This window comes from Notolepis coatsorum (assembly GCF_963971535.1).
Source record: "Notolepis coatsorum genome assembly, chromosome: 5".
Lineage (NCBI taxonomy): Eukaryota > Metazoa > Chordata > Actinopteri > Aulopiformes > Paralepididae > Notolepis > Notolepis coatsorum.
This window is the reverse complement of record NC_140169.1, coordinates 108,408,162-108,430,828: the sequence shown is the minus strand read 5'-3', so window position 1 is coordinate 108,430,828 and position 22,667 is coordinate 108,408,162. Positions and strand designations below refer to the sequence as shown.

General features: G+C 44.5%; 1 protein-coding gene across 1 annotated transcript in view; it reads right to left on the bottom strand.

The window, feature by feature from the left end:
- Window positions 1-22,371, bottom strand: part of ino80 (INO80 complex ATPase subunit) — a gene marked incomplete at its 3' end in the record, with an annotated part of 127,825 nt that extends 105,454 nt beyond the window's left edge. Inside the window, 20 exon segments of the mRNA XM_084314217.1 lie at window positions 892-976; window positions 1,252-1,394; window positions 2,022-2,065; window positions 2,068-2,080; window positions 3,899-3,994; window positions 6,656-6,736; window positions 7,418-7,657; window positions 7,994-8,061; window positions 8,469-8,498; window positions 9,048-9,255; window positions 10,334-10,537; window positions 13,395-13,448; window positions 14,515-14,720; window positions 15,099-15,219; window positions 17,289-17,435; window positions 17,607-17,674; window positions 19,433-19,590; window positions 20,336-20,530; window positions 20,673-20,737; window positions 22,293-22,371. Of these exon segments, the coding sequence (XP_084170343.1) occupies window positions 892-976; window positions 1,252-1,394; window positions 2,022-2,065; window positions 2,068-2,080; window positions 3,899-3,994; window positions 6,656-6,736; window positions 7,418-7,657; window positions 7,994-8,061; window positions 8,469-8,498; window positions 9,048-9,255; window positions 10,334-10,537; window positions 13,395-13,448; window positions 14,515-14,720; window positions 15,099-15,219; window positions 17,289-17,435; window positions 17,607-17,674; window positions 19,433-19,590; window positions 20,336-20,487 (2,118 nt within the window). The 5' untranslated portion in view covers window positions 20,488-20,530; window positions 20,673-20,737; window positions 22,293-22,371.
- Between the last annotated feature and the right edge of the window lie 296 nt (window positions 22,372-22,667).

The window sequence follows — 22,667 nt, the reverse complement described above, 5'->3', positions numbered from 1 at the left end:
CTCACACACACCCGTCACCAACCCTGTCTCACACACACCACCCCTGTCTCACACACACCCTCCAACCCTGTCTCACACACACCACCAGCCCTGTCTCACACTCACCACCAACCCTGTCTCACACACACCCTCCAACCCTGTCTCACACACACCACCAACCCTGTCTCACACACACCTCCAACCCTGTCTCACACACACCACCAACCATGTCTCACACACACCACCAGCCCTGTCTCACACACAGACACACCAACCCTGTCTCACACACAGACACACCAACCCTGTCTCACACACAGACACCAACCCTGTCTCACACACAAACCCTGTCTCACACACAAACCCTGTCTCACACACACAGAGACACACCAACCCTGTCTCACACACACAGACACACCAACCCTGTCTCACACACAGACACACCAACCCTGTCTCACACACACAGACACACCAACCCTGTCTCACACACACAGAGAGACACACCAACCCTGTCTCACACACACAGACACACCAACCCTGTCTCACACACAGACACACCAACCCTGTCTCACACACACAGACACACCAACCCTGTCTCACACACAGACACACCAACCCTGTCTCACACACAGACACACCAACCCTGTCTCACACACAGACACACCAACCCTGTCTCAACACACAGACACACCAACCCTGTCTCACACACAGACACACCAACCCTGTCTCACACACAGACACACCACCAACCCTGTCTCACACACAGACACACCAACCCTGTCTCACACACACAGACACACCAACCCTGTCTCACACACAGACACACCAACCCTGTCTCACACACAGACACACCAACCCTGTCTCACACACACAGACACACCAACCCTGTCTCACACACACAGACACGCGTCTCACCTCAGCCATAGTGTTCTGTATGGGCGTCCCGGTGAGCAGCAGTCTGTTACGACACTGAAACTGCAGGAGGATCTTCCATCGAACACTACCAACGAAAGGAGAGAAATTACTCCAGAATCATCACTTTCCAACTAAGTACTTATACTATATTGTGCTCTTATCACAGCGTGATGCTGGCGTGTCATGGATGGGTAACCTATGGTCACACCCCCGTCTGCCGTGAAAAGATATATCGATCATGCAACTTCAATGTCACCAGTGACAGCGATGGCAGAGAAGGACCGTTCAGCGAACGAGAGATGGGACAGACAGAGACTGTGCCGAGAGCCACAACAATAGACCCACGTGGGTTGTTCTTACCTGGTGCTGCTTTTGAGCGCCTGGGCCTCGTCCAGGACCATGTACTGCCACTTGACCCTCTGGAAATACTTGACGTCCTGAACCACCAGCTGGTAGCTGGTGATGACCACGTGGAAGGGAGCGTTCTGGGTGTACAGGGTTTTCTACAGAGAGAGAGACAGACGTGGACGGGATGGGAAGGGAGAAGGAGGAAGGGGGGGGGGTTATCGAAGTCAAAGTCAGCTTTATTGTCGCTTCTCATAATGTGCAAGACATACAGAGAAGTGAAATTTCGTTTCCCCTTCCCATGGTGTATATAAAAAGAAACAGATCTAATACATAAAGTAACATATAGGACACTATAAACATAAGTAACATGGGACACGATGTACATACACTATACAGGACGATATATACAGTATAAACAGTGGCTAGAAAATGAATGTATGATTGAAATAAATATAGGAAGTAAAAGAGAACAAATCTTTTTTTTGCAGCAGCAGTGGTACATAGTAAGTATAACTGATAAATAATGGCAGTAGAATAAAATAGTGGCAGTAAAGTGGCAGTGAGATGATAGATATGGCAGTAAACTCAAATAAATAATGGCAGTAAAGTAAAGTGGCAGTGAGTTTGTGAAGTGGCAGTTATGAGTCATATTTATACCAAACTTGCTTTCTAGATGTAACATAACATTGGTTTCTTCATCGCCACAATCCTCATTATCAAAGTCAATGTCATCGTCACCAAAATCACCATCATCATCATCGTCATCATCATTTCCTCCTCACCTGGCTCCAGAACTTCCTGATCACCTTGCGGTCATGAGGGTTCCCCAGTACGGCAACACCTGAGGGACAAATACGCGACAGGGTTTAATACAATAAGGAATGACAAGTTTATTGGCTCACAGTGAAACAACAGAACAAGTTGGCTGTGTTCATTTTCCTGGCATTGTGTGCCGATTTACACCTCTAACAGAAAAACTGAAGTAAACAGTGTTGAACAATGAAACGTAATGGCACTTAAAAAGGTATGATGCCGTGAACTGTTTATTAAAATCTAAATGTATTGAATAGAGCTGTCCTCGACTAAAGAAAGGCTGCGATGGATGTCGTCAACTCATCCAAAAGCACCTCTTTAAATCCAGGAAAAAGGTTATTGGGTATGGGGGGGGGGGGGGGGGGGTTTAAAAGAATAAACGAATCAACTAACATATTCTTGGTCGACTAAGACCAAACTGATCCATTAATTGACCCTGAGGGGGGGCAACCCTAGTATTGAAGGGGGTCGAAAAAGGAATGTGACAAATTGAGAATCAAAAGCTGTGATGCAACGAGAATCGTTTGGATTATAGAATCATAGCCTAATAATTACTAGTTTGTAATGGAAACGTGAGGCCCTGGTGATTCCTACCCATAATCCTTTTCTTTACTTCGATCTAGCTTGAGACTGACACAGCATCGTGTTTCCAGGGAGAACAGAGGCAACAGAACAGGGTGATAAGTGTGTGCGGGAATTAACCCTCTTTGCAACAGAATAAGTACACATAAATACACATAAATAAAGGAATACAACATACATATAATTTCCTCTACTTCCTGCCAAGAATCTTGATCGAGACCTACAGCATGGTGTATCCAGAGGAGAACCTTTACCCAGTTGCCGTACCGAAATCCAGCCTCTTTGGAGGAGATCTTGATTTGTTGTTGTAAGATGTAAATATGTGGAAAATATTTGCACATCATAAGTCACTCAACGCAAAGCCAGACTGGACATCTATTGTTTTCAGCCCAGTCTCTCTAGGCCTCTATTTAAGCATTCTGGTGCCTTATCTTCACGTTGTGAAATGAGTTCTGTTCGCACCCCATTAGTAAAATAGACTGAGGTTGATTTACTGTCAACTAAACTAAAGGGAGGGGGGAGGGGGAATGGGAGTACATGACTGAGTGGTATTTTTATTGTGCGTGTGTGTGTGTGTGTGTGTGTGTGTGTGTGTGTGTGTGTGTGTGTGTGTGTGTGTGTGTGTGTGTGTGTGTGTGTGTGTGCGTGCGTGCGTGTGTGTAATGTATGTGTGAGTGAGTGAGTAAATGAGTGAGTAAATGAGTGAGTGAGATGAGTGAGTGAACAAACAAATGTGTGTGTGTGTGTGTGTGTGTGTATGTGTGTGTGTGTGTGTGTGTGTGTGTGTGTGTGTGTGTGTGTGTGTGTGTGTGTGTCCCACAGCATCTTACATGGTCTTAATGTCGTTCATAAATCTAAGCTGTCCCACAAGAGCATCAATAATTAATAACTAGCTTATGAGCGTTAAGTAAACACATAAATAAGACATCAAAATATACTCAAACCACCACCATAGTGTCAACATCCAACTCTTGGTTCAAGACCGATTACTCTTGATACAATACCGCCCCCTAGTGATCGGTCTCAATTCTGCATGTGTCTCTTAGCACTCTGTTCATAATGAAATAGCCTTTGTTCCCCACATGAACTGAAATACTTGACTCAAGAGCAAGAGCCGACATGATGGCACACTGGGTTCACGAGAGAAAGGACAAACACAGGACAGTAGATGTGAAGAATCCGACGTTCCTGGCGTTCCCGCTCGAGGCACATTTGTCTGGATGTTTCCCGTGAGGGAGTGTGTGCGGTGCCGTCGGATTCTCACCTTGAATTTGGGCACGAAGCGGGTGAACTCCTGGTGCCAGTTGTTGAGCGTGGAGGCCGGGGAGATGATCAGGAACGGACCCCAGATGTTGTCCCTCTGCATGGGTGGGGGCAAAGAAGAAGAAGAAGAAGAAGAAGAAGAAGAAGAAGAAGAAGAAGAAGAAGAAGAAGAAGAAGAAGAAGAAGAAGAAGAAGAAGAAGAAGAAGAAGAAGAAGAAGAAGAAGAAGAAGAAGAAGAAGAAGAAGAAGAAGAAGAAGAAGAAGAAGAAGAAGAAGAAGAAGAAGAAGAAGAAGAAGAAGAAGAAGAAGATTGTTTTATTGTCAGTGTACACAAGTCAATTGAAATTAGTCTTTTCGCATGTCCCTCCTAGTTACACATACACACAGTCCTCATTCCTATTACACATACAAACAGTCCTCATATCCCTCCTAGTTACACATACACACAGTCCTCATGTACCTCCTAGTTACACATACAGTCCTCATATCCCTCCTAGTTACACATATACACAGTCCTCATATCCCTCCTAGTTACACATACACAGTGTCAAGGGGGTCAAGGACTACAGCCCCCTCAGCATCGACGGGGCACCGGTTGAGAGAGTCAACAGCTTTAAGTACCTCGGAGCCTACATATCCGAGGACCTGACATGGACCACACACATTGACAGTGTTGTGAAGAAGGCACGACAACGCCTCTACTTCCTCAGGCGCCTAAGGAAGTTCCAAGTCAGTCAGAAGATCCTTAAGAACTTCTACTCATGTACAATAGAGAGCATCCTGACTGGCAACATCACCTCCTGGTTTGGGAATAGCACTGCACAAGACCGAAGCAGACTACAAAGAGTGACACGTTCAGCCGAACGCACAATTGGAGGGGGGCTCCCCACCCTCCAGAACATTTACAACAAGCGGTGCAGGGGCAAGGCTAAGAGAATCATTAAAGACTCCAGTCACCCGAACAACTGCCTCTTTGAACTGCTGCGGTCAGGCAAGCGATACCGGAGTCTCAAGGCGAGCACAGAAAGACTCAGAAGAAGCTTCTATCCCCAGGCCATCAGGCTGCTCAACGAACAATGAACACTACACAACAACAACCATCAAACGCACATAGCACACACATCCACACGCACACACTCACTTTAAACAAACACACTGTAGCACCCACTCCACACACTTTATAGCACACACTCACTTTAAACAAACACACTGTAGCACCCACTCCCCACACTTTATATTTATTGATGAAGGATTGCACTACAACTCGTACACCTTACTGTAAATTGTACCTAAATTGTACCTCATCCCATTTCTGCTTTGCACTATATAGTATTGTACATTAGTACACTGCATAGTATTGTATATTATATGGTAACTCAGTTTTTTTTTACGTCTATTCTGCATCGAACATTGTACATATGTCTATACTGAACACTGTGACCTCATTTTCTACTTCTAATTTACATGCTATACTATGTTATTTGATACTATCTTGTCTAGCACAGTCTCTGGAGCGTAACAGTAAGAAGCATTTTGTATGAAAGTATTCTGTACTTCTGTATGACAACTATTAAAGAAACTTGAAACAGTCCTCATATCCCTCCTAGTTACACACAGTCCTCATATCCCTCCTAGCTACACATACACAGTCCTCATATCCCTCCTAGTTACACATACAGTCCTCATATCCCTCATAGTTACACATACAGTCCTCATATCCCTCCTAGCTACACATAGTCCTCATATCCCTCCTAGTTACACATACACACAGTCCTCATGTCCCTCCTAGTCACACATACACACAGTCCTCATGTCCCTCCTAGTCACACATACACACAGTCCTCATGTCCCTCCTAGTTGCACATACACAGTCCTCATATCCCTCCTAGTTACACATACACACAGTCCTCATATCCCTCCTAGTCACACATACACACAGTCCTCATGTCCCTCCTAGTTGCACATACACACAGTCCTCATGTCCCTCCTAGTTACACATACACACAGTCCCCCACACATATGCATTTCATCAGAGAGGTCAGAGCACAGGGTTGCCCGCAGTGCAGTGTCCCTGGAGCAGTTTTGGGGTTCAGTGCCTTGCTCAAGGCAGGATGGTGGGCACCGTAGATGAAATACCAGCCACCCTTCAGTCACAAGCTCACAGCTGAAATACACCCTCCTGTCCAGGCGGGGTTCGAACCAGCGACCTTTCAGTTACCTCTTTACCTCTAGGGCCATCCTGTCTTCCCGTGACAGGACACACACAGTCAGTCACCACAACAGGTGTGTGTGTGTGTGCGTGTGCGTGTGCGTGTGCGTGTGTGTGTGTGTGTGTGTGTGTGTGTGTGTGTGTGTGTGTGTGTGTGTACGTTTGCATGTGAGCACCTAATAACAGGAAACACTAGACTACACAACATGCGTCTTCCTGTGAGAGATGATTCAGCACTATCAAGCTCAAATCCCCCCCCAAAATACCATTCTTCTCTCTTAGGCCCTGTGAGAACAAAACATCTAAAGAGCTGAAGAACTCCAAATCAGCACAACAATTCATTCATAAAAAAGGACATAGGTAACACATTCCAGCGCTTGCAAAACAGCAAGCCAATAAACTGGGGGCCTCTTAGGAAGGATGCAGGTGTGTAGAAAAGCTGACGGTCAGATCTTTCCTCGTCCCCAGTGACCATAGACAATTGAATATTCCGAAGCGTTTTAGCGAGCGTGTGAAACGAACGCCTCGGTTCCGTCGATCTCTCCTCACCTCGGCCAGGTGCGCCAACAGGGCGATGCTCTGGACGGTCTTCCCCAGTCCCATCTCGTCTGCCAGGATGCCGTTGATCCCCTTCGCGTGGCAGAGAATAAAAGATGTGATCCGTGTCAATAGATATTCAATAAATTATTCATCCATTCAATCTTTATTTAATCTCAAAAGATCATTGAGAGCAGGCTCTCATTGCTGTTGAAAGACGTGTCATCATGTTTGTTAGGGCTGAAATATTGGGCTGAATATTGAATGAAATAGTGGCTGCAACTGATCATTAGAGGCACTCCTTCCCCACTCAGTGGCACCCCCTAGTGGGCTGTACAGGGCATTCCTGTGTTGGACCCCATTAGGTTCCCTTGGGCCTTCAGTAATGCAGCGGTCCTGGCATTCCGTTGTTCCTTTCCTAGCCCCGGGTTATATGCGTTCTGATAACCATATTCATGGTTAGGAATCAGAAGCAGAAACACATTACAATTACAAATGACAATTTAGTCATTTAGCTGACGCTTCATCCAAAGCGATTTACAGATTGTGAACAACACTTCACCAGGAAGGGTACATCTCTGGCAGGTAAGGGTCAGCAGCATTGTTCGTCAAATAGTATTGAGCTTCAGTCTTAGACTCTGACTGCATAGTATTATAGATATATTAGCAAGATAGGTAAGAATAGTAGCATATTATAAAGACAGTACGTTAAAAAAGACAGTAAGTAAGAGGGTTAGTTAGGGTTAGACAGAGGAGTGTGTGTCGAAAACGCACCTGTTCGTAGAGGTTGGCCAGCCAGTTCATGCCTTTGAGCTGGTAGCCTTTCAGCTTGCCGTCGAAGATGGTTGGCTGAGGAATGTCTTCTCCGGCCTGGATGGACGGGTTGGCCAGGCTGTAGCTTTCCCCAAACCCAGAGCCTGAGGCCGAGCCGGAGCTGCCGGAGCTGCCGGAGCTGCCGGCCGTGTGCAGGGAGGCACAGCGACTGTCTTTGGCCTCCTCGTCAAACATCCGAGTCTACGGAGAGAGACGTCCGTCAGACAGAGGGACACCAAGACTGGGACAATGTGTGGGCGAGAGAGAGAGAGAGAGAGAGAGTGTGTGTGTGTGTGTGTGTGTGTGTGTGTGTGTGTGTGTGTGTGTGTGTGTGTGTGTGTGTGTGTGTGTGTGTGTGTGTGTGTGTGTGTGTGTGTGTGTGTGTGTGTGTGTGTGTGTGTGTGTGTGTGTGTGTGTGTGTGTGTGTGTGTGTGTGTGTGTGTGTGTGTGTGTGTGTGTGTGTGTGTGTGTGTGTGTGTGTGTGTGTGTGTGTGTGTGTGTGCGTGCGTGCGTGCGTGCAAGAAAGACTGTACTTACTCTGGACTGGTGGATGTCATAGGCGTCTTGGGCATTGCTCAGCGCCTGTGACTTGTAATATTCACTATCTGTACCAGCATAGAGAGGAGAATATACACTTAATATACTGTACATTAATATACATAGACAAGAGAATATACTCCCGTGTGTGGTGTTCGGGTCTGTTTTCAAAAAGAAATGATACAATGACATTTTCTTTTTTACCTGAGACTCATTGGCCTTGGCTCATTTTATTTGAAGAACATATCAAAGAACACATTTTCATGTACACTGTGCAACCCCACTGGACTCGAAAGTGTGGAAATTGTAGGTGAAAACTATTTTTCAAGATAAACATGATTTATTGAATAGCACTTTTATTGATAAATGTGATCTAGCAGAGGTAAATGTTGTGAGTCCACCAGTCCCGTGAACATTGAGTGAGTAACAAAAACGTGAATCACTTGGGAGAGTGAGTGTGATACTGATACATCACCTGAAAGGACTCGTTCCATACCGTCTTTATCTATGAATGTAAGCAACACTCCAACGTTATAAACTTTGGATAATGAGGTTTGGGGTTTCATGGAAAAAAAACTAAAATGGACTTATATGATTGTGCAAGGCTTCAATTACTTCTGGGTGTGGAGCAACATTGTTGTAGCAGCAGTGCCTGGATAAGCCTGTAGCTATAAAGGGTGTCTCCTACAATGACTACATCTGTATCATTTATTCCTTGTTCAATTGAGTCAATCTTCAGCAGCTGAGTGATCTTGCTTATCACAACAGGACCACATGGATCATCCTGCCTGCCTGCCTCGCAATCCAGGCAGATAAATGGTAAATGGCTGCATTTATATAGCGCTTTTATCCAAAGAGCTTTACTATTTGTTCCTCACATTTTATCCATTCACTCACCGATGGCAGAGGCAACCATGCAAGGTGCCAACCTGCACATCGGGAGCAATTAATAAAACATTTAAAGCAGAGCAAAGGCTCAATGTAATCGAATGGATTTCAACTAATAAATGACCCACTGATTACCCATGCTTTGGACCTCCTTTTCTATTCATACCGTAGTCCTCATGTCCGACGTTGACCATCACCCCTCCCCCGATGTCAATCTGTCTCTGGGAGGACGTGTCCTCCAGCTTCCTCAGGATGTCCTCCTGGGCCATGACCTCCCCCCCGGGACCCCCTGCGCTGGTCTTGCCCCCCATGAAGTGGGCGTACAGCTCCGTCTGCGTGATGAGGAAGTTCAGTTTGCGCTGCTGACGCTTCGCCTGGGTGGGAGGGGAAGAGAGGAGGGACAAGGAAAAGAGAAGGATGTCAGTTAGTCAGCATTCAAGTGATAAGTACGCCTTGGTTTAATGATCCATATCAGACTACTGAGGGACTATACAACTGCCTGACAAACAAAAACATCACAACTAGGGATGTCCGATATTATCGGCCTACCGATATTGGCATTAAAATGTGATATCGGAAAATATCGGTATCGGGTTTCAAAAAAAGATTTGTTTTTTTTCTTTTACATTTCTATGACCTTTATTTACCCAGGCAAGCAAGTAAGAACTAATTCTGGTTTTATTTATTGTCAAAAGTATGCATAATGTTGTGTTAATTCCACAACAAGAGATATGTAATGTTAATTACCTGAAATCATTCTGTTTTTTTGGGGGGGGGGAACCCTGCATATATCGGTATCGAAAATTAAGAGTTGGACAATATCGGTATATCAGTATCGGTAAAAAAGCCAATATCGAGCATCCCTAAACACAACATAATCCAATTGATTTTGATGAGTATTGCTGTATTTGATTTCTATATAGAACTATCTATCTTTAATACACATGACAAATATTAGGAGTTGTTGTTTTTATTTGATAATGATGCTAAGTGACGTGTATCTACCAAAGGAGTATCCCAGGCTTGGCATGGGAAAGATCTGCTAATTAAATTATTTATTTTAAGTAATAATTAATAGATAGATAGATAGATAGATAGATAGATAGATAGATAGATAGATAGATAGATAGATAGATAGATAGATAGATAGATAGATAGATAGATAGATAGATAGATAGATAGATAGATAGATAGACAGACAGATACAGACAGACAGACAGACAGACAGACAGATACAGACAGACAGACAGACAGACAGACAGACAGACAGACAGATACAGACAGACAGAGAGGAGACAGATACAGACAGATACAGACAGACAGACAGACAGACAGACAGACAGACAGACAGACAGACAGACAGACAGACAGACAGACAGACAGACAGACAGACAGACAGACAGACAGACAGACAGACAAGATAGAATGTAAGTTCCCAGGCTAACCACCCACCTCTCTCATCTCCTCGTCCAGCTTGCGTTGCTCCAGAGCCTCCTTCTCAGCCCTCTTCCTGTGCTCCTTCTCCACCTTCTCGTACTTCTTCCAGTAGAGCATCATCTCCTTGGTGAGGCGCCGGGCGCGCGGCAACGTCTCCTTGCAGTTCTTCTGCGCCTGGATGGCCGCGCGGCGCACCTCGCGCATACACTGGTGAGCCAGCTAGAGGACAGAGAACCCACTGTACTGATGACATCATGTTTACACTGGTGAGCCAGCTAGAGGACAGAGAACCCACTGTACTGATGACATCATGTTTACACTGGTGAGCCAGCTAGAGGACAGAGAACCCACTGTGCTGATGACATCATGTTTACACTGGTGAGCCAGCTAGAGGACAGAGAACCCACTGTGCTGATGACATCATGTTTACACTGGTGAGCCAGCTAGAGGACAGAGAACCCACTGTACTGATGACATCATGTTTACACTGGTGAGCCAGCTAGAGGACAGAGAACCCACTGTACTGATGACATCATGTTTACACTGGTGAGCCAGCTAGAGGACAGAGAACCCACTGTACTGATGACATCATGTTTACACTGGTGAGCCAGCTAGAGGACAGAGAACCCACTGTGCTGATGACATCATGTTTACACTGGTGAGCCAGCTAGAGGACAGAGAACCCACTGTGCTGATGACATCATGTTTACACTGGTGAGCCAGCTAGAGGACAGAGAACCCACTGTACTGATGACATCACGTTTACACTGGTGAGCCAGCTAGAGGACAGAGAACCCACTGTACTGATGACATCACGTTTACACTGGTGAGCCAGCTAGAGGACAGAGAACCCACTGTACTGATGACATCATGTTTACACTGGTGAGCCAGCTAGGAAGAGGACAGAGAACCCACTGTACTGATGACATCACGTTTACACTGGTGAGCCAGCTAGGAAGAGGACAGAGAACGTACTGTACTGATGACATCATGTTTACACTGGTGAGCCAGCTAGAGGACAGAGAACCCACTGTACTGATGACATCACGTTTACACTGGTGAGCCAGCTAGGAAGAGGACAGAGAACCCACTGTACTGATGACATCACGTTTACACTGGTGAGCCAGCTAGGAAGAGGACAGAGAACCCACTGTACTGATGACATCACGTTTACACTGGTAAGCCAGCTAGGAAGAGGACAGAGAACATACTGTACTGATGACATCATGTTTACACTGGTGAGCCAGCTAGGAAGAGGACAGAGAAGGCACTGTACTGATGACATCATGTTTACACTGGTAAGCCAGCTAGGAAGAGGACAGAGAAGGCACTGTACTGATGACATCATGTTTACACTGGTGAGCCAGCTAGGAAGAGGACAGAGAACGCACTGTACTGATGACATCACGTTTACACTGGTGAGCCAGCTAGGAAGAAGACAGAGAACGCACTGTACTGATGACATCACGTTTACACTGGTGAGCCAGCTAGGAAGAGGACAGAGAACCCACTGTACTGATGACATCACGTTTACACTGGTGAGCCAGCTAGGAAGAGGACAGAGAACCCACTGTACTGATGACATCACGTTTACACTGGTGAGCCAGCTAGAGGACAGAGAACCCACTGTACTGATGACATCACGTTTACACTGGTGAGCCAGCTAGAGGACAGAGAACCCACTGTACTGATGACATCACGTTTACACTGGTGAGCCAGCTAGAGGACAGAGAACGTACTGTACTGATGACATCACGTTTACACTGGTGAGCCAGCTAGGAAGAGGACAGAGAACACACTGTACTGATGACATCACGTTTACACTGGTGAGCCAGCTAGAGGACAGAGAACCCACTGTACTGATGACATCACGTTTACACTGGTGAGCCAGCTAGGAAGAGGACAGAGAACCCACTGTACTGATGACATCATGTTTACACTGGTGAGCCAGCTAGAGGACAGAGAACCCACTGTACTGATGACATCATGTTTACACTGGTGAGCCAGCTAGAGGACAGAGAACCCACTGTACTGATGACATCACGTTTACACTGGTGAGCCAGCTAGGAAGAGGACAGAGAACCCACTGTACTGATGACATCATGTTTACACTGGTGAGCCAGCTAGGAAGTGGACAGAGAAGGCACTGTACTGATGACATCACGTTTACACCGTTGAACCGGCCTTGCCTTAGTCTTCGAAGGAATAAATAACAATAATTTGACAATAGATACTGTGAATATAGTTAAAAGTTCAGATACATATGCACACTGTGCACTCTTTCCTGCAAGGGTAATAAACCTGTGAATATTGTTTTACATGCTGCTCACGGTTGTGTCTGATTTGTATTCTCTGCGCTGAAGACGACCAGACAGGTACAGTAACAAACTACTGTATATATTAGAAACTCATGAATGTTTTATCTACTACCCAGTGTTTTCACTATGTCCTCTGCTCCAACTCATAGAGACTGACTGGACTGTTAACTATGGATGTTGTATTAAAGGAACACGCCAACTTTTTGTGAAATTAGCTTATTTGCCATCTACCCTGGAGTTAGACAAGCAGATACATACCATTTTCTTCTCTGTGCATGCTTTAGGCTTAGGGAACAGCTGCACCGTTAGCCTAGCTTAGCGTCATTCAGTGGAAGTAGGTGTGCCAGTGTAGCATAGTTCCCAACAGTCACGAAATACACTCCAAATACAACTCCAAAACATGTTGTGACCTGTGTATTTACCACGTGGAGAAAAAAGAATTGACATTTTCGTTTTCTAAGCAGATATATACTCTGAATTTTTTTTTGCCAAACCACTGCTGCCTGGGCGCAGTGATTTCATCACCTCAAAAGCCCAGTTTTTCAAAAGAACTCCAGGGTAGATGGCAAATAAGCAAATTTCCCAAAAGGTTGGTGTGTTCCTTTAACGGTGAAGGTTTTCATACACTGAGCGTGACGTGGACAAAGTTCCTACGCTGGCCTCTTGCACACTGAATGTCCTAACTGGTAGGGTATACTTTTGTAAAACATGTCTGAAGGTTATACGTACAAGAACATACCATTTACATTATGACTTACTTTTTTGGCGTTTGTCAAGACGAGGTTCTTGGCTGAAGTTTTCTGCTTGAATGTCTGGAAGGGGGGGGGGAAAAGACATTGATGGTATTGTATATATTCCAGACCTGGGCAGTGCTGGGTGCATTAGTCCAAAAAAGCAGAGCACAGCACCTCCGGTGTGAAAGCTCATAACCAGCAGCTTTTCCCCCCACAGCAGTTTGGTCACACGGCTACTTCAGGCTGGATCAAAAGCACAACTGGCTTAAACTGATGAAGGACAATCTTTTTAAATATGTGTTGTTGTAGGATAGCAGGTGTTTCATGAGGTTTTAGATTTATTTAAGTGGAAAAGTAGGAGAAGTCGAGGCTCCTCTCGCACTCCAAATGGAGGAAACAGTGCCGCTGGTTCACTCTTGAACTAATTCTACCAGTAGGGTGGATTCTACCTGCCTCCATGAGAAATACATGCAGGAGTCCCAACTTTTGACGTCGGATTCTCTTACAACGTGCAGCTAAGCCTTGAGCGCCGTTTGGATAGATCTCAGATGAACAAAGACGCAGGTCAACGTAATGGAGTGATGAGCTGTTCTTTGATGGGCTAATAACCGTAATATCATTACTGAAATCGAGGCAGTATTCTGTTACACTACTCGTAATATTAGGACTAGTAACACTGAACTAGGGATGCACCGATCCGATATTGATATCGCATATGGGCCCTGATATGACTAAAATAGCTAGATCGGGTATCGGAGACAATTTTATTAAATTTTAATAATAAATAACAATTCAGTATATTTATATCTGTGTTCATTTGTTACATTTTGTTTCACTAAGTTAGGAAAGTAATGTTTTAAGTCAAGCCTGATGTTGCCTTGCACAAAAGAATGATGATTCTTCTTTAATGATTAATTAATGATTTATTAATGATTTATTAATTTATTAATTGAACAATGGGTATCGGATCAGTACTCTGTATCGGCCGATACCCAAAGCCCAGGTATTGGTATCGGTATCGGGACTGAAAAAGTCCGATCGGTGGATCCCTACACTGGACCTGAGCAATAAATACTAAATACACAAACACATGGCTGGCCGTGGTGAGCGCTCCCATCGTGCGGCTCCTGCGCGGCACACTGACCTTGGGGATCTCCTTCTTGGCGATGGTGAGCCAGACTTTGCGTCGCCGTGCGTTCAGCTGCTCCACGGTCAGGTGCTTCTTCTTCACCGTGGGCAGCGGGGCGTCGTGGGAGAACTTGGCGAAGATCTTGGTGACGTAGGAGCGCCCCTCCCCCGAGAACTCCCCCTCCACTCGCTTCTTCTTCTTCTTCACCTTCTTCAGTTTGGCTAAACAACGTGTAGATGTATGTATGAGGAATTAAAACAGTGTAAATCTGTGTCCCAGGAGTTGCATTAACATGTGAACCTGAAAACATATTAACGACTCAATGGAATAAGCTGAATCCCAGTGTCCAGTCTTTTTTCATAGATTGCGAGATTTGGCGCATTATATGCAATATGCCCAAATCGTTCTGGTTGCTCGCCCGAAACCCCAAATACTTCCAAATCAAAAGGTATATACCATGTACATATGTGTCTTCACAAAATCATCAAGGGGAGGGGGGTCGTTTTAAAACTGTGATCGTTACCAAAAGCACGTTTTACGTCCGGTAAACTACGGCACTGTGATCGGTACAGAAGCATGTTTTAGGTTACAAAAATTACCCTTGAACTTCTTCTCATCTTTGATTTTCTTCTTCTTCGGTCCCAGCAGGTGGCGCTGTTGTTCATAGAAGGGGTCGTGGGTGGAGAGAAGCCCAGTGCTGTAGTACTGGTACTGCTGGAGCTGGAGGAGAAGTCATAACACTGTTATTACTAATGATGACATACTGCAACTGACGTATTGTGTGTGTGTGTGTGTGTGTGTGTGTGTGTGTGTGTGTGTGTGTGTGTGTGTGTGTGTGTGTGTGTGTGTGTGTGTGTGCGTGTGTGTGTGTGTGTGTGTGTGTGTGTGTGTGTGTGTGTGTGTGTAGTTGTGGAAGCGGAGTGAGGACATACTGTATATCGATGGGGGACTGTGTTAAGTATGGCTGCCCCATGTTTGATGAAATCGAAAATGTGTCCATCTATCCCACAATTGGAGAGCATCAAGCATCTCCTTTGGCTGTTAGCTAGCATTAGCAGCACTAACATTTGTTACCAAACATTAGAGCTGCTATGACAGCTACAAAATGTTACAGCTAATTAAGTGTTAATTAAAGATGGTCTTTGATTAACAGTGGCTAGCGTTAGCTGGAATATTTGGTAGCTGACATTGGCTAATGTTTTTGCTAACTAACAATTTGCTAACAATTGGATAATAGGTTGGGTGTAATTGGCTACCAAATTAAGAGAAAGGGGGATAAAATCGGATACTAGAGACAGTGATACATGCCTTTGTCACCACTCGCCTCGACTATTGCAATGCCCTCTACACAGGCATCGACAAATCCCTGCTCCGCTGCCTACAGCTGGTGCAGAATGCAGCCGTGCGCCTCCTCACCAAAACAAAAAAACATGAGCACATCAGCCCAGTTCTGGCCTCGCTCCACTGGCTGCCTGTTCGCTTTAGGATAGATTAGAGCCCTAAATGTTTTTAAATCACTCAATGGCACGGCTCCTCCCTATCTATCTGAGCTCCTGCACCGCCACACCCCCCACAGATCCCTTAGATCAGCCGACCAGCTGCTATTGGTGGTGCCTAGAACTAGGCTCAAGACTAGGGGAGACAGAGCATTCTCCACCGCAGCGCCTAGACTGTGGAACAGCCTCCCCCGCAATATACGGGCCGCCCAGACCTTGCAGGTTTTTAAATCACTTTTAAAAACCTACTTGTTCTCCCTGGCCTCCCCCCACTTAATCACCACTAGACCCCTGGCCCATTTTTATCTTCTTTGCTTTACTGTGTCAAGTTCAAGTTTCAAGTTTCTTTAATAGTTGTCATACAGAAGTACAGAATACTTTTATACAAAATGCTTCTTTCTGTTACACTCCAGAGACTGTGCTAGACAAAAGATAAGTATGAGATAAAATAGTATAGCATGTAAAAATAGAAGTAAAAAATAGAAGTCACGTACGTAGACACAGTGTTCAGTATATACATATGTACAATGTTCAATGCAGAATAGAAGTAACTGAGTTACCATACAATATACAATATACTATGCAATATACTAATATACAATATACTATATAGTGCAAAGCAGAAATGGGATGAGGTACAATTTAGGTACAATTTACAGTAAGGTGTACTGAGGTATGGGTTGTAGTGCAAATCCTTTACCAATAAATATAAAGTGTGTTTAGGTGTTCTAAAGTGTGGAGAGTGGGTGCTGCAGTGTGTTGTTTGTTTAAAGTGAGTGTGTGCGTGTGGATGTGTGTGTTGTGAGTGCATTTGATGGTTGTTGCATAGTGTTATTGTTCGTTGAGCAACCTGATGTCATACCTGTTTTTATTACATTCATTGTTTTACTGTGTTTTTAATTTTATATCTTGCATCGTTATATTTTTGTCTTTTATCAACCTGCCTGTGAAGCACTTTGGTGCCAGCTGCCGCTGCTTAGAAATGTGCTATATAAATAAAATTGACTTGACAAATTTATGAAAAAAGGAAACGTGGCCTGGGAACATAGGGCTGTGGGAACATAGGCATGCGCCCCTAGTGTTAGTGCTAATGCTAGCTAACAGAGAAGACAATGCTTTTCATTGTGAAATAGATTAGGAGTGAAATCATTAATGGTGTGTGTGTGCGTGTACTCACAATAAATAATATCCCCTTATACACATACTATGTACACAAATATACAGTATATACAGAATTCTACCACACAACTCAAGTGGAACATGGGTCTGGTGCATGCATGTGGACCGCCTAACCTCGCGGTCTGAGTGGAACTTGCTCTGGTGCTGCCTGGTGTGGCGGTGGAGCCTCAGCATGTCGTGCAGCTCGTCGCGGGACAACATGAAGTCTGAGTCGTCCGAGTCTGAATCTGAGTCTGAGGTGTCGTCGCTCAGAAGGATACTCTGCAGGAGAAAGGAGCAGATGGTGGAGAGAGAAGAATGGAATGAATGTGTGTAAAGTGGAGGAGGGAGGAATATGTGGAGAAAAGGGAAGGGACAGAGTTTGGCAAATATGTGAAAAAACAAAAACATTTGAAGCATGGTTAGAAAACTTTTTTTGGGGGGGGGGGGTACCTTGAGCCATTTTCTGTTCTTCTTCAGCTTGGAGAAATTGTAGAGGCTGGCTTTGTCTGCCTTTTGGTCTGCGGATGTAGCAGGGATAGAAACGAATCAGATCTTCCTCAACAACACAGGGCAAAGGGTTCATGCTAGTGATGTGTCGGTCGCGAACGAAACGGCTCTCAGAGCCAACTCTTTAAAGTTAACGACAGGAGTGGGCTCCCATTCATTTTTCTCCTATTTCTTTTCTGTTAAAGCTAAGCTAAGCTTGTACTTTATAATTAACTTTTTGTAGCACTCTGCTCCATGTTGAATATGTAAATAAAGCCATATAAATAATAAACATTTGATATACTGTATGTTTTTCACATTAGTAGTTCATTTTACAGTAATTAATAAATTAATTTAAGCAACTAAAGATCTGAGGAGCCGCTTGGGAGCCGGCTCTTTTTAGTGAGCCGAACCAAAAGAGACGGAATTCCCATCACTTGGGTATAAATTTAACTATCTCAAACACTGCTCTCCTTTCTTGATCCTCCAGAAACAACAGTTGTGATTGGAGGATCAAGAAAAGAGGGCAGGGTTTGAGATAGGTCAATTGCGCTTGTACGTGAGAAATTAGAGTTTGACTTGGATGAGAGTAAATGGCTGAGTGTGCAGAGAATAGATTAATGTTTTGATATGGGATGATGAGAATGAACACACTTGGGTGAGAGAAAGTAGAGTCCAGATTGAAGGAATGGTTACCAGTGTTGGGCAGTAACGCCTTACTGTAATTGTATTACTTTCCCAGTGACGAGTCAAGTAAGGCTTTACAATTTCCGAAATAGCAATTATATTAGTTACCACTACTAATCCAAGTAACACTGTGTCAGAGCGAGGTCACGTCGGCTACTAGCCAAAAGCAGCATGAAGAGAGGTAACGTTACGCATTCAATAGCTGTCCGTTGTAAACTTTGCAACTGCAAAATATACGACATCTAATTTGATGAAGCATCTGACACAGCAGCACGACAATGTGAAACCTGACACTGACAGGGAAGCCTCTACCAGTGCCAGTGAAGGATGTAAACAAAACAACAGAAACTGGATATAAAATCAGGGCAAACACCATCCCGTGAGCGGAGAAGGTGTGAAAAAGCTTGTCGCTGGGTATATTATGGTCAAAAAGATGTTACCTATTTCCACGATCCGCATTTCGACGCATCATAGAGAAAACACCCACAAAGAACAATGTTAAGCTGCCAACAGAGAAAGACGTTTGCTGGCTACCTCGAGAGAGATAATATGCCGTGATGGAAGCTAATTTGAAGGCCAAACTCAGAGGTAGACTTTGTTTGCACCACAGCTGACATCTGGAAACAAAGTCTAAAGCTTTGCAAAGACAGAAGCTAAACAGGCTGTCCATTACCTTTTTCGGAGTATACAAAGTAATCAGTAAAGTAATTTTGATAACAAAAATTTAAAGGAGTAATCATTAATAAGCAATTAATTACACTTCCTTACAACTTGCCCAACACTGATGGTTACACAGTAAATTATCCTATGACTCTAGTAGCAGTAGAGTAGGGGCGACAGTGGCTCAGGAGGTAGAGTGCTCATCTGGTCGGAAGGTTCATGGTTCGATTCCCTCTCCTCCCGGGCAGGCGTGTCAAAATGTCAGATTAGACAGACAAGAGCAAGACACTTAACCCCTAATTGCTCCCGATGAGCAGGTTGGCACCTTGCATGGTTGCCTCTGCCGTCGGTGTGTGAATGCATGAATGTGAGGAACAACATTGTAAAGCGCTTTGGATAAAAGCACTATATAAATGCACCATTTACCATTTAGTATAACTCACCTTTGCCTTGCAGCAGGACCCCATTGAGGGGGTTACCCTCAGTCAGCCCCTCCTCCTCATCACATGGCTCCTCCTTCACTCTCAGGGCTGTATGCTGATTGGCGGGACCCAGAGATGGCCCTTCCCCTAAGGCATCATCACTGTCATCGCTGTCATCACTAGGGTATTAAAAACATGCAGCCTTAAACCCTACACATCCCACACTTCTATTCTCGTCCTCTGTGACGAGAGGTTATGTTTGAGGGCCTGACAGTACAGTGGTGCAGAATAAAACAGGGCTGTCTTTAACTAAAGACATTCTTAGGTGTCTAATAGTCAGATATTGGTTGACTGGCTGAATAGTTTATTGAATTGTCAGATATTTGACACTGCAGTGTGTACCAACCACATTACTGCACTTCTGCAAAGTAATACTATCATTCAGAAAGACCTCTTTACAACTAGGGAGTATTTTAGTTATCTAGGGGTTGTGCTATTTATATGCCTGTAATACCTATGACATTCAGCATTTAAATAATAATTAAAAAAATTACTAAATCAACTTCAAAATTCTTAAGTCAACTAAGACCCTAGTATAGCCTATAGTCAAAGTATTGTGGCCAAGTCAACACACACACAGGCATCTCTCTGGAGTGTTTTATTATAGGCTAATCCTATAACTCATTATCGAACATGTAAATTGAGTTTTGTTCTTTTTTTGTTTAGTTTTTTATTTATTTTTTTCCCTTACATTGCTAGAGATCAATGATTTGTTTTTGTTTTATATTGTTTGTATTTACATGTTGGAAATAAAGATTTCAAATCAAATCAAAGGTCTTATTTTGCTTCGTTTCAAGTGAATCCTTGGGGTTATATGCCACCGGGGCCCTGGCCAGGAGAGTAGCACCCCGGTCATCGCTCTACCTGGAGGATGTGTCGCTGTCGAAGATGGAAGAGGTCTGGCGCAGGAAGCTGCCCAGCCTCAGGGACCTCTCCAGACGCTGCAGGTAGAGAGGTTTGGCCAGGCCGGAGCTCCCCGGCGGCCCAGCCTCCAGCCTCCCTTGCCCTGATGCCATGCAGCAGAGAGGCACCTCTGCCCAACAGGGCAGTAAACACTTACTGTGGAGCGACAGGAAAAGAGGGGAAATGGAGAGGAAGAGAAAGACGGAGGGAAAGATGAACAACTGGAACCTAAGCTTTTTTTTTTTATTTATTTATTGTAATCCACCTTGGTCCATTGTGATATAAACGTTAGACATACCTTCAGAATAAGGAAAGTCATTATAACTTCCAAGACCCGCGCACTCAAGACAGAAGTGAAAAGGACTGGAAGAGAGAGAAATGTGACCGGTCATATGATGTCCAGGATTGACGACGCATATACAGTGTCTGCATCAGAATATAGAATATATCTCTAGACATAGTTGTCTTTTTAATGTTATGACTGTTGATGTTACCCTGTGAATGATGCATTATATTTTGATTGTGGGACACTGAAATAGCTGAAGTAGCTATTTAATAGCTGTAATAACGGACATTTTTAATTAGGCAGTGGTTGGTTAGTGCTTCTCAAACTTCATGTCAAGGACCCCAAATGTGTGTAGTATAGGCCATGGACCCCCATTTTATACGATTTAGTCCCAGGGACCCCATCAAGATATTAAGATGTCAGATCTGATAGATATACGCTAATAGTCTTCCAGAATCCATAAATAATGGAGTGATAACAGTGGAGGGAGGGGAAGCTGTGCTCAGAATATCCTGATACATTTTCAAATCGGGTTAACTTCTAGTGAATGAAACAAAAGTGAAATTAACATTTCAAATGTTTCTGGGAACCCCCTCGAGGACCACTTTGAGAACTACTGATATAACAAGCTAGTATGTTTTATATAAGAATGCATTGAAATGGTTATGATGACATAAAGGCTACATTGATCTTGGGCAGTTCAAATGCAAACTTCTGATTATTAATAGGCTACTTTACATCAGACAAATCCATAGTTCACTGATGGATAATGTAATCTATGTACTTGTGATTTATGACACGACATCCACTTAAGTTTAAAAACCACTGATTGCATAACCATCTCTTCACTGAGGGGGACGCTGCACTGTGGGTGGGGAGCCACTCAAACCAGTACAGTAGTTTGCTCTAGCAGTCAAAACACGTGAGAACTAGTGCGACTAGCTGGCTGCCTGACCCTGCATCATATGACTCGGGGGTTATTATAGTGCTTATTAACGCAGGGCTAGCTAACTACACTGCTGGCTAACGTTAACCTTGGCTTGGTGCCTCTGGGCTTGCTGGACAGGCATGCTAAAGTAGCATTAGCTCGCCAGCTAACGTCAGTTAGCCACTTCACACGCTGATCAATGATACCGTGGGGTCAAGGTGCTAGTGACTGTTGTACACACATTGGCAGCTTTCTGGCATTAGTCAACATCCCAGAGACATTACAGCTGCGATGTCAGTTTTATTTGGAACACCATTGTTACAATAACAAGCTAGCTTGTTTATCTTTTGTCATTAGCTGGTCAAATAATTTTAACTGTTGGACATTATTAACCCCCATCATCACTGCAGCCCCTTCACATCATTATTATGAAGTATTCAAATGGGCCCTGTCTCTTTAAGGCCACCACATCCACCAGATCTTAAGATTGTTTCGATAAAATTTGGGGGGGATGGCGAGTTTAGCTGGTTTGTGGTGCCGCTGGGAGGACAAGGCCCTCAGCCCGCGGCTCTCGTAGCCTCGTCTCGGGAACAGGGGGAGACTCCGTCGCCTGCTCTACGATCCCCGTGTTATAATTCTTTCTCCCTCTCGGCCATCTTCCCCCATGGCTCCCTCGCCATAATAACGGCTAAGCACTCTCTCACCTTGGCCCCGTGTCCCCCTGTCTCGCTCTCTCCGTGCTGCTGTCGACTCTCGGCTCTCTGACTCCAAAATGGCGGTTTGAGACAACGAGTGAGTCTGTGAGCTTTGGGTCGACAGCAGCGGAGAGGCGGCCACTTTCTGCTGCTGAGAGAGCAGGGACACGGGCGCCATGGCGAGGATACAGCAAGGAGCAGGCGGTGCAATCGAGTACAGAGAGTGGGATGAGCTCCAAATACAGATTCCAAGGAAATAACCGCAGTTTGAAGTCATCACGGTGTATTGGTTTGACATTATGTGTACACGTGTATGACATGTGTCCGTTTGAAGGTAAATTATAGCAACTATTTAGATGTTATCGATTATTTTCCGATTTCTAT